At 46.6% G+C, this 13,331-nt stretch overlaps 1 protein-coding gene and 1 long non-coding RNA gene across 2 annotated transcripts in view; one reads left to right on the forward strand and one right to left on the reverse strand.

The window, feature by feature from the left end:
• Positions 1–13,331, forward strand: part of LOC308344259 — a 25,402-nt gene continuing 12,071 nt past the window's right edge. The window contains exons 1-2 of the long non-coding RNA XR_013966974.1: positions 1–193; positions 2,588–2,693. This is a non-coding gene — a long non-coding RNA (uncharacterized lncRNA). The remainder of the gene's footprint in view (positions 194–2,587; positions 2,694–13,331) is intronic.
• Positions 11,453–13,331, reverse strand: part of IFI30 (IFI30 lysosomal thiol reductase) — a 3,626-nt gene continuing 1,747 nt past the window's right edge. Inside the window, exons 4-7 of the mRNA XM_080825566.1 lie at positions 13,042–13,134; positions 12,065–12,217; positions 11,837–11,890; positions 11,453–11,745 (exon numbers count right to left, since the gene is read on the reverse strand). Coding sequence (XP_080681692.1) covers positions 11,680–11,745; positions 11,837–11,890; positions 12,065–12,217; positions 13,042–13,134 — 366 coding nt within the window. The 3' untranslated portion in view covers positions 11,453–11,679. The remainder of the gene's footprint in view (positions 11,746–11,836; positions 11,891–12,064; positions 12,218–13,041; positions 13,135–13,331) is intronic.

Raw genomic sequence — 13,331 nt, forward strand, 5'->3', positions numbered from 1 at the left:
GGGCACGTTGCGTGCATTAACTCACCCCACAGGCACCTCTGCAAACAGCTATATCCCTACTTTACCTCCTGTGTTCCTGTAGCGGAAAATAGGAGTTTCCATGGAAACCTATGCGTTATTTACAGGGAACGAGGGTGTCGCAAACTGCGGCCAGAAGTCCAAATCCCGTTGCTGTTCTTGTGAGGTTCAAGAGGTAAAATGTTTCTTATATTTTTTAAATGTGTGAAATAGTATAAAATTTCTGGACATGAGAGAATCCGTTTTGAATCCCCAGTTTCCTTTACAACGGATGAGCTCATGAACTGGCCAGAAGCAGCAATAATTTTACAAGCAGTTGCTCATAAAATTTCAACAGAGCAATTGGCATTGGGATCATACGGAGAAGTAAAGTTAATAATATCATGGACAGTTTCATTTGATAGCACCAATAAAATTATAATAATCAGAAGTGACTCAGCTGGTCAGTGATGTGGGAAACAAAGGCAAAAGAAAATTTAATTTCCTTACTACCTACAGCCCACTGACAAGTCCTTGAAACAGGCAAAGTGACATTCCTCTAGGGACTCAGCTGCCTTGATGATAATACTTTGCTAAGGGCAGAAGGCAATCTTAACCTGACCCCCAGGATCCTGTAAATCTACTTTAACATAAAAATTCCTTCGGAAATTTCCTTTATCTCTACTCCTCCAAGATACATGTTGGCAATCATCCCCCAAGCATATGACCCACCGATATGCATCAGAAGGTTCTCATGACTCAGGTTTTACCAGACGGTAATAAATGACCTTTTCCCAACAAGAGCTAGCCCCTTGGAGGTCCTGGAAACCTTGCTTCCAGAATTGCTTAGAGACTTAGGCTATCCCTAACCCCTTCCCAACCTGAAAGTATATAACCGGCCACTCCTTATGACCACAGTGCAGTTCCTTCTGCCCCCGGGTCCTGTCCCCTCGCTGTAATAAAACCACCTTTTTGCACCAAAGATGTCTCAAGAATTCCTTCTTGGCCGTCACCTTCGAGCCCTAACAACTTTCCAACATCAGTCAGCACCAAATTAGTAGGGTTTCTTTCTTCTTTATCTAAATCAGGTAATTACCCCTTCCTTCTTTCTCATAAGAACCCTTTCCCTCCATGAAGGAGACACTTTTCTGGTTACTCTGGAATCTGGACTCCCAAATTGTAATTCTGAGCCCCCGAAGGAAACATTTGTTCCTTTTCAGTTTTGCCTCCTTTTCTTAGTTGACAAAAGGTTGGGGGAAATAGAATAACATTCTATGACATGAAAATTATATGAAAATCAAATTTTTGAATCCATAAATAAAGCTATAATTGGAACAGAGCCTTGCCCATTTGTTTCTGTATTGTCTCCTCTCTCACTACAATGAGTGATTGCAACAAAGACCGTATGATCTGTAACTAAACTATTTACTATATGCTGGCTCAGTTGGCAGAATGGGTGGCGCTTAATCTCGGGGTTGTGAGTTCGAGCCCCACGTTGGATGTGGAGATTACTTAAGAATAAAATCCTAAGGGGGCAAAATCTTTAAAAAAAAAAAAAAATCCTAAGGGGGGCGGGGGCACCTGGGTGGCTCAGTGGGTTAAGCCTCCGCCTTTGGCTTAGGTCATGATCTCAGGGTCCTGGGATCGAGCCCCGAGTGGGGCTCTCTGCTGAGCAGGGAGTCTGCTTCCCCCTCTCTGCCTTCTTGTGATCTCTCTCTCTCTCCATCAAATAAATAAATAAAATCTTTAAAAAAAAAAAAAAAGGAGTCCATCAGGAAGAAGGACTTTGGTATCTGGACCTGTGGTATTTAGTGTTTCTTTTGAAGGTGGTCAAGATAGGCCACCCCAAAATACGCCGCTCTGGCAGATTGATTCTTTTGAAAGATGGCAACATGCACAAAGGACATACTGAGCTGCTTTTCCCTTCCTAAGAGCAGGAGATAAAATTCCCCAAGTGGAAGGTGCCGCCCCTGTATCAGGAGAAAGAAACACCGTTATTACCAGAGGGGAAGCTGAGGCTGAAGGGATCCGTACAAATAGACCTTGTTTTTTTTTTTTTTTTAAGATTTTATTTATTTATTTGACAGACAGAGATCACAAGTAGGCAGAGAGGCAGGCAGAGAGACAGGAGGAAGCAGGCTCCCTGCTGAGCAGAGATCCCGATGCGGGGCTCGATCCCAGGACTCTGGGATCATGACCTGAGCGGAAGGAAGAGGCTTTAACCCACTGAGCCACCCAGGCGCCCCAACCTTGTTTTTTTTTTTTTTTAAGATTTTATTTATTTGACAGAGAGAGAGAGATCATAAGAAGGCAGGCAGAGAGAGAAGGGGAAACAGGCTCGCCGCTGACCAGAGAGCCAGATGTGGGGCTCGATCCCAGGACCCTAAGAATCACAACCTGAGCTGAAGACAGAGGCTTAACCCACTGCGCCACCCAGGCACCCCAAACAGACCTTGTTAAAATAATTGATCTTTCTGTAGTCTCTGCATATCCTTCAGTCGCTTTTCCATCATTGTCTCCCTCTGTTGAACCTAGTAGGTAAATTACCGAGGCCCAATTACTTCTTGGATCTTCTTTTTTTCTTGTAAAGCTTCCCCCGGTTTGGCAATGAGGATGGGATCGCATTGGCTGGGGCTCTGTTGGCTCTGGGATCGGCAGCTGACAGGTCCTGGGGCCTGAGGAAGCCCGCAGATAAGGTAAGAATTTTTGCCTCGTTTGCTTTCTGGATCTCTGTCTGTTGGGAGAGGATGGTAAAAGTTTCTTTGTCCATCCCCTCTGGGTTTAGATGGGCAAGAGACAAGCATTTGTAAGGATTAGTTCTTTGGAAACTTTGTGACTCTTGTAAATTTGGTTTTGGGTACCCACTTGTTGGTCCCCGCCTCCAGGGACAGCTGTTGCTTTCTGTATGAGTCTCCTTCTTTTTAAAAAATTTTTAAACATTTTTAAAGATTTTATTGGTTTATTTGACAGACAGAGATCACAAGTAGGCAGAGGCAGGCAGAGAGAGAGGGCGGGGGAAGCAGGATCCCTGCTGAGCAGAGAGCCCGATGCGGGGCTCCATCCCAGGACCCTGAGATCATGACCTGAGCCGAAGGCAGAGGCTTTAACCCACTGAGCCACCCAGGAGCCCCTGTATGAGTCTCCTTTTGTGTGCTGAAAGCTTAGCTTGGCTTTCTGTGTGCTGCAGGGGACCAGACATCAGGTTAGGAGCCCTGAGAATAAGTCGATGAGCAGACAGAAATGTGAGTTGTACTCCACTGTGGCTAGGGTCATTGTCAGCTCTCCAGAGAATTGTCTGTCTGTCTGTCTGTCTGTCTTTTGGCTGTCTTTGGGAGTGGCTCTGGATCTTGGGAAGAATGCATCTTTTGTACGCTCTTGGAGGCATCTCTTGTGTCCCTGGTTAGATCATAAAAGGCTTTGGTTTGGGTTTGGGTTCTGAATCACTTGGAATAGGTATACTTTCGGTTTAAAAAAAAAAGTTCAGTAGTGCCAGAAAATTTAGTTTGTTTGATCTGAAACCTTGTAAGATATTTGAAAGGACTTTTTAAATTCTTTTTTTTTTTTTAAGATTTTATTTATTTATTTGAGAGAGAGAGAGACAGAGAGAGAGAACTTGAGCAGGGGGGAGGAGTAGAGGGAGAGGGAGAAGCAGATTCCCCGCTGAGCAGGGAGCCTGACGTGAGGCTTGATTCCAGAACCTGGGATCATGACCTAAGCTAAATGCAGACGCTTACCCAACTGAGCTACCCAGGTACCCCAGGACTTTTTTTATTCTTACAGAAATCGGCCTAATTGGAGGCTAATGTTCCCAGGCTGACAGGAACTATTTCCAAAGCCTTCTCTCCAAAGCTAAAAGGAACTACCTAGTCAGAGGGCACTACCTAGTCAGAAGGCTATTTGGGAACAAACTAGCATGTGAAATCTCTTAAAAGTCTTCTTTGCAAATATTAGTAACCTGTTCCATCTGCCAGAAACATAGTTTCAATTCAACTACTTTAAAAAAATTTTTTAAATTTATTTTAAAAATTTTTTTAAGGATTTTAATTTTTTTTTTTTAAGTAATCTTTTCACCCAGCATGGGACTCCAGCTTACAACCCAGAGAGCAAGAGTCGCATGCTTTACCAACTGAGCCAGCCAGGTACCCCTAATTTAATTTTTTTAAATGTAAGCTCAATGCCCAACATGGGGCCTGAACTCATGGCCCAGAGATCAAGAGTCCCTCGTGACTGAGCTACCCAGGGCCTCCTCAGCTATTTTTTTTTAAAGATTAAAAAATAATTAAAAAAACATTTTTTTTAAGTAATCCCTACACCCAACATGGGGCGTGAACTCATGACCCCGAGTTGGACTCACACAGTCTTCTGACTGAGCCAGCCAGACACCCCTCAACTCTATTTTTTTAAACATGTGAGTTTTGTATTCTTGTACCTGTTTCATGGCCTAAAATTTAAAAATAAGGGCTATAAGATCTGTGATTGTTTGTGTCTCTCATGTTTAGGTAATATTTTTCTACCTCCAGAAGCTATTGCTAAAAAGTCATTGTCAAGAGCTCTAAATATTTAATTGACTTGTTAAAAAAGTGCTTACATAAGATTAGTCAAACACATTATCTCTCTGTTTAAGATTATAAAACTATAAATTCAACCCTAAGAACAAAACCTATGTTAAAAGTGAATTGTTTGGGTGCCTGGGTGGCTCAGTGGGTTAAGCCTCTGCCTTTGGCTAAAGTCATGATTCCAGGGTCCTGGGATTGAGCCCCGCATCAGGCTCTCTGCTCAGCGGGGGGCCTGCTCCCCCCCCCCTTTCTGTCTGCCTCTCTGCCTACTTGTGATCTCTCTCTGTCAAATAAATAAATCAAATCTTAAAAAAAAGGGGGGGGCACCTGGGTGGCTCAGTGGGTTAAAGCCTCTGCCTTCTGCTCAGGTCATGATCCCAGGGTCCTGGGTTTGAGCCCCAAATTGGGCTCTCTGCTCCACAGGGAGCCTGCTTCCCCCCTCCCCTCTCTCTGCCTGCCTCTCAGCCTACTTGTGATCTCTGTCTGTCAAATAAATAAATAAATAAATCTTAAAAAAAAAAAAGTTGGCTCAAAAATAGTTTGCCAAATCCTTTGGGAAACTTGGAACCTTGAAGTTTGGCTAAGTTAGATGATGGATAATCGTTGAATATCTAGATCCTTTCCAAATAAGATAAAATGCTGAAACAAACTTACTAAACATAAGTTGAAGTTTGTCTCCTTTGGCTTCTTGATTTTTACAGATCGACTAAAAGATATTTGGTTAGTTTGTGAACGTGTCCTTTGGCACATTGAAATATTGTTTTTTCTTTTTTGAAAAAAATTTTTAAGATCTTATTTTATTTGAGAGAGAGAGGGAGAGAGCATGAGCGGGAGGGGGTTGGGGGGGTGCTGGGAGGGGCAGAGGGAGAGGGAGAAGCAGACTCCCCGCTGACCAGGGAGACGTAGGGCTCGATCCCAGGACCCCAGGATCATGACCTGAGCCGAAGGCAGATGCTTAACTGACTGAGCCACCCAGGGGGCCCCTGACACATTGAAATATTGTACTGTAAGAAAGCGTATGTCTTCAGGAATGACAAAACTGCGGATTCAAAGGCTGACCTAGGGCAGAGTGTTGGCATGTCTGCAGTTTACAACTGCTGGCTTCCTGGTTTTACTGGAAATAAGTGTTATATATTCGAATCAATATAAGAAAATGAAACTATTATTACTAATCAGGGTACAGGAAAAAAACTCATAAAATATGCAAGGAAAATAGGGTGTGGTTTGGTAGGAAATGAAGGAAATATGAAGGGTGGAAAGAGAGTAATTTTGTCTTAACTTAAGGGTATTTAAAGACTGGTTCAAGATAAGAATGAGGAAAACAAAGGACCAAAATCTGAGCAGGTAGAGAAAGTTGGAGAGGGAGAAAGAGCGAGAGAAAATTTTATCTTGTGTGGGCAAGGTCTTGCAAATCACATGGCTTTATTATAAGGGTTGTAACAATGAGTTTCAATATCAGTGTAACTGTGCAGACTAGAATTTGATCTGCTTTCTCTGTTAAAAGAATGACCTTACCTTGGATTATGGTAAAAGGCTTTTCTTTACCTGTTGAGTGATTCACGCGGAAAACAAAGATTCTCTATGTTTTACCAAAATGCTGTTGCTCAGAGGTCTTTGATTACTTAGGAAAACTGAGTCTCCTCAATATTAAAAGAGCTAAGCCTTCCCCTCCCACCCAACTGTAGAACTTACTGTTTTTGTCTTTAAAACCTTTTGTTGTCACTTTGGTTAAATAAGTAACAGATTAGGGGCACCTGGGAGGCTCAGTCGATTAAGAATCTGCCTTCTGCTCAGGTTGTTGTCTTAATCCCAGGGTTCTGGGATCGAGCCCCACCTCCTGCTCTCTGCTCAGCTGGGAATCTGCTCCTCTCTCCCTCTGCCCCTCCCCCCGCTCAAGCTCTCTCTCTTAAATAAATAAATAAAATAAAAAACAATAAGTAATCCAGTATTGTTTCATAATTGGGGCTCGAACTCACAACCCTGAGACCGGGAGTCAGATGTTTCACTGACTGGGTCAGCCAGGCTCCTGCCCTCCTATCTATCTATCTATCTATCTATTGACAGACAGAGATCACAAGTAGGCCGACAGGCAGGCAGAGAGGGGTGGGGGAAGCAGGCTCCCCGCTGAGCAGGGAGCCCAATGCGGGGCTCGATCCCAGGACCCTGGGATCATGACCTGAGCTGAAGGCAGAGGCTTTAACCCACTGAGCCACCCAGGCGCCCCCTGCCCTCCTATTTAATCAAATGTTCAAACCATTGACATTTTCAACCAAGTTCCCCAAATCAAATTCTAAATTTTACCTTGCCTTCACCGTGTATTGTCTTCTCCCATGGTTGAAATATTATTTTATTTTGTTTAATTAATTACTTATTTATGTAAGTAGGTTCCACACCCAACATGGGACTTGACTCACAACCCTGACATCAAGAGTCGCACGCTCTACCAACTGACCCAGCCAGGCGCCCCAATGGCTGAAAATTTTTAGAATTGAAGCCATAAACTCTCTCTGCCCATATACTGGTCTGTAATTCAGAAAGTTCTTCTCACTGTGTGAGTCGGTCATCTTTTTCTACATCAGGACGTGTGAGAGGCAGGAGTCTAGGCTGGCCCCAAGGTTTCTACTGCAGGTGTGCACCTGCGTGCCCGCCTCCAGCACAGGCAGATCTTGTCAGTATGATAGAATGTGAATGTGATAATAGGTGATATTCCAGGAAGGATTTTGCAGGCATAATTATCCTAATCAGTTCATCTAAAGGGCCTCACTGTCTGTGCCCTTCCTGTCTGTGATACATTTCTATCTGTCAGATTCCTAGAGGAGCCTTGGCTGATTTGAGGCAAGAATAGTTCTGTGTTTGGGGCACCTGGGTGGTTCAGTCATTAAGTGTCGGGCTTCGGCTCAGGTCATGATCCCAGAGTCCTGGGATGGAGCCCTGCATCAGGCTCCCTGCTCAGCTGGGAGCCTGCTTCTCACTCTCCCACCCGCCCCCTGCTTGTGTTCCCTCTCTCACTGTCTCTCTCTCTGTGTGTCAAATAAATAAAATCTTAAGAAAGAAAAGAAGAATAGTACCATGTTAGTCATAATTCCAGTTAGTCCTTAAAATGTTTTTTTAGCCAGGATCCCGCTAAGTTAGTTTCCTCAGGTCAGTTTCACTTTCTCCGTTTTCTCTTGTTGTTCATGACCTTGGCACTTTGGAGGAGTACTGGTGAGATATCTCGTAGAATGTCCCTCAGTCTGTGTTGGAATGATGTTTTCTCATGGTTGGGCTGGTGTTCTGGGTTTTTGGGGAGCATCCTACAGAGATGGAGTGTCTTTTTTTTTTTTTTTTTTTAAGATTTTATTTATTTATTTGAAAGAGAGCGCGTGCATGAGCAGGGAGAGCGGCCGGAAGAGGGAGAGGGAGAAGCAGGCTCCCTGATGCAGGGCTGGATCGCAGGACCCTGAGATCATGACCTGAGCCGAAGGCAGAGGTTTAACCGACTGAGCCACCCCCGCGCCCCCATACAGTTATTCTTTTTCCCTTTCTCTGCTCTTTGGAATCAAGTAACAAAATCCAGTCCACTCTCAAGGTGCTGCGGGTGGGGGAGGGGTTAGAATTAGGCTCCTCCTGAAGCCGAAAGCGCTTTATCCATATACTTGATTTGACCCACCAATTTCGAGAAACTAAGTTCGGCTTTTGGGAACTAATGCTGAAAAAATCCTCACGAGAAAACTGGCTTGTGCCTGGCTGGCAGGGTCAGTCTTACAGGTTGGTCCTGGTCAACCAAGATTCTTGGGCTGCTTTAGGGATGTCCAGAGTAGAGGAATTTTCCAGAAGGAAGAGATACTGCAGATGAAACCCCGTGGCATGGTGAAGTTTCTTGCCTGGAGTGAACGGATGTTAGAGGTTTTCAAGAGTCCAAACTTGAAATTCCTTATGGAAACTTCCAGCAAACCCAACTGGATGCCTGCTGCCCTTGTGTAGAGAACCAGGGCAAATCCAGTGAGACATGCCAAGGGAGGTCTTCCTTTGAGATGACTTGGAACAAAAGGGGTCAACTCAAATATTACTCTGCCGTTAAGAAAAGGAAGGAAATCCAGCTAATTATGATAACAAGAGAGGAACCTGGAGGACATTACGCTGGGAATAAGCCACACAGAGAGGGGCAAATACTATGTGATCTCACTTATGTGTGGAATCTAAAAGGACAGACTCACAGAAACGGAAGAACATTGGCTGCCGGGGACAGCGGGAATCGGGGAAATGGGTTGGTTAAAAGGTACAAACTTTTTTTTTTATTTAAAGATTTTATTTATTTATTTGACAGACAGAGATCACAAGTAGGCAGAGAGGCAGGCAGAGAGAGAGGAGGAAGCGGGCTCCCTGCTGAGCAGAGAGCCCAATGTGGGGCTCGATCCCAGCACCCTGAGATCATGACCTGAGCCGAAGGCAGAGGCTTTAACCCACTGAGCCACCCAGGCGCCCCAAAGGGTACAAACTTTTATTATAAGAGGAGTGCTTTCTGAGGATCCAACATACAGCAGGGTGACTCTAGGTAACCGTATCATATTGTATACTTGAAAGTAGCTAAGCCAAGTGCTCTGAAGTGTTCTCATCACACACACGAAAAGGTAGCTGTGTGAGCTGATAGGGGCATCAACTTGATCAGGATATACACATACCCAATCATCACACTGTAAACCTCAAATATATACAGATTTCTCAATTATACCTCAATAAAGCTGGGAACACCACCCCCCTTTCTTTTGCTTTAGCTGAGGATGGCATTTATTTAGTTATTTACTTTTTTAAAAGATTTTATTTATGTGACACAGAGAGAGATCACAAGTAGGCAGAGAGGCAGACAGAGGGGGAGGGGGAAACAGGCCCCCTGCTGAGCAGAGAGCCCAACGCAGGGCTCCATCCCAGGACCCTGAGATCATGACCTGACCTGAAGGCAGAGGCTTAACCCATTGAGCCACCCAGGAGCCCCTGGAGGGTGGTATTTAAAATAGCAACTCAGGGGGCACCTGGCTCGCTCGGTTGGTGGAGCTACTCTTGATCTCCAGGCTGTGAATTCGAGCCCCACATTGGGTGTGGAGATTACTGAGAAATAAAAACAAAGGGGTGTGTGGGTGGCTCAGTCAGTTAAAAGTGGTCTGCTTTTGGCTCAGGTCATGATCCCAGGGTCCTGGGATCCAGTCCCAGGTTGGGCTCCTTGCTCAGCGGGAGCCTGTGTCTCCCTCTGCCCCTTCCCCCTGCTCATGCGTGCACATGCTCTGTCTCTCTCTCGCTCAAATAAAATCTAAAATAAAAAAATTAAAAAAAAATTTTTTTTAAAGATTTTATTTATTTGACAGAGAGAAACAGCAAGAGAGGGAGCACAGCAGGAAGGAGCTGGAGAGGGGCCATGAGCAGGAAGCCCAGCGCGGGGCTCGATCCCAGGAGGCTGGGATCATGACCTGAGCCAAAGGCAGACGCTTAATGACTCAGCCACCCAAGTGCCCCCAAAATAAAAAAATCTAAAAAAACCCACCAAAATTAAAGTGGTGGCTTTGGCCACTTTGGGGAGTTTACGCAGTTTTAGTGGGTATTTCCCATGTATTCATGATGACACGTGTTATTAAATTTGTCTTTCTCTTGCTAATCTTTATTACAGGAGTCTCGCTGCAGAGCCCAGGATGGGGGCAGTGATGTTTCCTGCCCTGCACGGTAATCAGTCACCCACTGGGCTCGCGCTTACTTGCAGTGTGGTTAGTCTGAGTTGAGAGATGCTATAAAATACACAGCAGTTAAGACTTAGTATGAGAAAAGGACTTAGGAAGAAAAAAAGAATGAGGAGGCTCTCATTAAGTTCTTTCGTATTGCCTATGGGCTGAAATGATAATGTATCAGATTTGTATCAGGTTAAAGAAAATCTCTTCTTTTTTGGGGGGAGGGGCAAAGATTTATTTATTTATTCGAGAGAGGGAGAGTGGTGGGAGGGGCAGAGGGAGAGGGAGAGAGAACCTCAAGCAGATTCCCTGCTGACCGGGGAGCCCGAAGCAGGACTCGATCTCATGACTTGGAGGTCACAACCTGAGCCAAAATCAAGTTGGGCACTTAACCGGCTGCGCTACCTCCATAAAACCTATTATTAAAATTTGAAGAAAAAAAAAGCTGGAGTGAAGAAAGTGCTACCCCCACCCTTGCCCCCACTGCTTTGCGAAAAAGTGGATCGATTTTGCTTCTCTTTGCACCATTTCAAGATTTCTCATTTATAAATCTATCTGTTTTTTGAACCATTTGACCAGTTTTCCTCATTAGTCATGGATTAAATAAAATCTTTGGCAGGTAATCATTCTAGATCAGTTTAAGACTCGTGACTTTTTTTTTTTTTTAGTATATGTGCTGCCGAAGCGAGCACCTTTTTTTTTTTTTTTAATAGTATCCCATAACATGCCCTGGTGTTCTCAGATGTCCCAGCCCCACATTCTAGCTTCAGATTTTGCTGCTGGCTTGTCTTTTGCGCACTCTGTTCCTCTTTCCGGGAGCTCTGTGACCCATCCCCCACCACCAGTGAACACATTCTTTGAAACTCCCAACCAAGAATCCTCGACTCCATCTTCTGGCTCAACTCCCATCACCCAGTGGTGGGGTCCACAAAAGAGAGTAGTTAGGGTTGTTTATTGAATTACTGAGTATGTCTTCTGCCTCATGAACTCCTATTCACCCTTCAAAACCCCAACCCCAACCCCTGTGCTCCTATTCCCTAAGCAGAGCCTTCACTTGCTCTCTGGGCTCCTCCAGCCCTGGTGCCTCCCTCTGGCCCATATCTGCTCCCCGTGGGATGAGGAGTGTCTGTCGGCCTCTGCCTCCCCGAGAAAGGGAGGGTCCCAGCAGCGTGTCGTCGTCCAAGGGGAATTTGTTAACTTATCAAATGAATCACAAAATCCAGAAGTGTTTATTAAACTCATTTCAATGTAGCACCATTCTCAGTGGGGCGAGATGTTTGATCTTGGGGCAGGAGTCTGAGTCTGGGCTTTCGTGGAATGTGTAGAAGTTATCTGGATGGTAGGCAGGGGCTGCTGAGAGTCAGGGACCGGACAAGCAGGGACAGGTGCGCTCCTGCTTTTCCTCCAGCAGGTCCCTCCCGGGGCACCAGCTATCACTTGAAGCAGACTTGTTCCCTCTGGGAGCTGGCCACGGGTTGGCAGATGTCTGGCTTCTCACCCTGGAGGAGAGGGCCGTGAGCTGGGGGTCCTGAAAGCAGCTGCTGCCCACCCCTGCCCCCAGTGGATCCCTCCGTTCCCCTTCCGGCTTGCCTGGTACAGGTGGCACACGAGGCTTAGGAGCTGACTTGGATTTTTCATGGGTTTCTGCGGAAAGCAAGACAGGAAGTCACACAGTCTCCTTTGCCTCCCGCCCCCGGCCAATCCACGCCCGGCCCAGAAGGACGGCAAATGGCCCCATGGCTGGCCTCCTGCCAGAGGGCACACCCGTCATGCTGGTGCTGGCCCGGTAGCCAGAGTGAGGGCTGTAAGAACTCTTACCCCATTGACGACGACCCAGGGCACATACTCGTGGGGCGGCTGCAGGGCATCAGTAAGCTGGGCATTGACATGCAAAAGCTGCATGCCACGGTCCCCCATTGCGCACTCCATGATGGTGTCCGGGGACACCTCTGGGGCATAGATCTGCAGGCACTGAGGGCGGACAAGGGTGCCTGGTGAGCGGGAGCATTGCCTCAGTTTCCTAGGCGTTGTCTCCCCAGTGTTCCCTCCTCCAGCCACCCCCTCCCCCTGCCACCAGGGCCAAGCTTGTACCTCCCGGGGAATAGGAGACAGTCGGGTCCACAGCATACACAGCACATGCTTAACACTTACCTAAGTGGACGCCCCCAAGGCAAGGGCTCAGGCTGCTTTTGCTTCTCAGACCAGACTCAGAAGACCGCAGTCCTGGACCCCTTACGGGGTTCTCATTTTCCTCAGAGCTTCCGTCCGTGCTATTCCCTCCACCAGGAACGCCCTTCCACTTCCTTCCCCCAGAATCTTTCCAGTGTTCCCTCCTCCTCTACCCGCCTCTGGCCCCTCTATGACTCTGCAGGGCTGCTGAGGGTGTCCCAGGGTGAGCCTTTTGGGTGGTCCAGATGTTTGACAAATGAATAAGCTATTGGTGTCAATGAGTCACTCCACTGGGAGTTGTTTTTCATAACCCTCCAGAGAAGCAGGCGGGCCTGTCCTGCCATCCCCATACCCCGGGTGAGGATCATCATCTACATCCCTGCATGTTTCTGTTCATCCAAGCCCAGCTCAGAGGCACCTCCTCCAGGAAGCCCTCCTTGATCTACTCATGCTTCCCAAAGATCTTTGTTCCCTTGCTTCAGAGATCGGAGGCTTCCAGAAGGAAGGCCATTTTCCTGGGGCTACACAGAGAGTGGTGGTCAGGCCAGGACCCGAACCTGGGTCTGTCTGGGGACAGGGAAGATCAGGGTCTCCCAACCCAGGGCCAAGTGAGGGGTGCTGCTCACCGGTTTCAGATTTTTCTCCATGTCATCCATTTCCTCCATGCAGACAATGGTCAGGAAGGCTGTGTCCTTCTCCAGCTGGTCCCACAGGCAGGCCTGTGGGATAGCAGGTGGATAGGCAAGGGCAGAAAGCGGGCCCAGGGCAGCCCTAGACCGCTCTGGGAGTGATCACGGGTGTTCCCTAATGAAGCGATGAATGAAGAGATGATTGAAGACGCAGAGGATGGGGCTGCTTCCAGTCCCTTCTGAGCCTGGCTTTAGCCTTTCTCAACGATGGGCAGGCCCCCCAGCCT

The sequence above is a fragment of the Martes martes genome, assembly GCF_963455335.1.
Source record: "Martes martes genome assembly, chromosome: 1".
Taxonomy (NCBI): Eukaryota; Metazoa; Chordata; class Mammalia; order Carnivora; family Mustelidae; genus Martes; species Martes martes.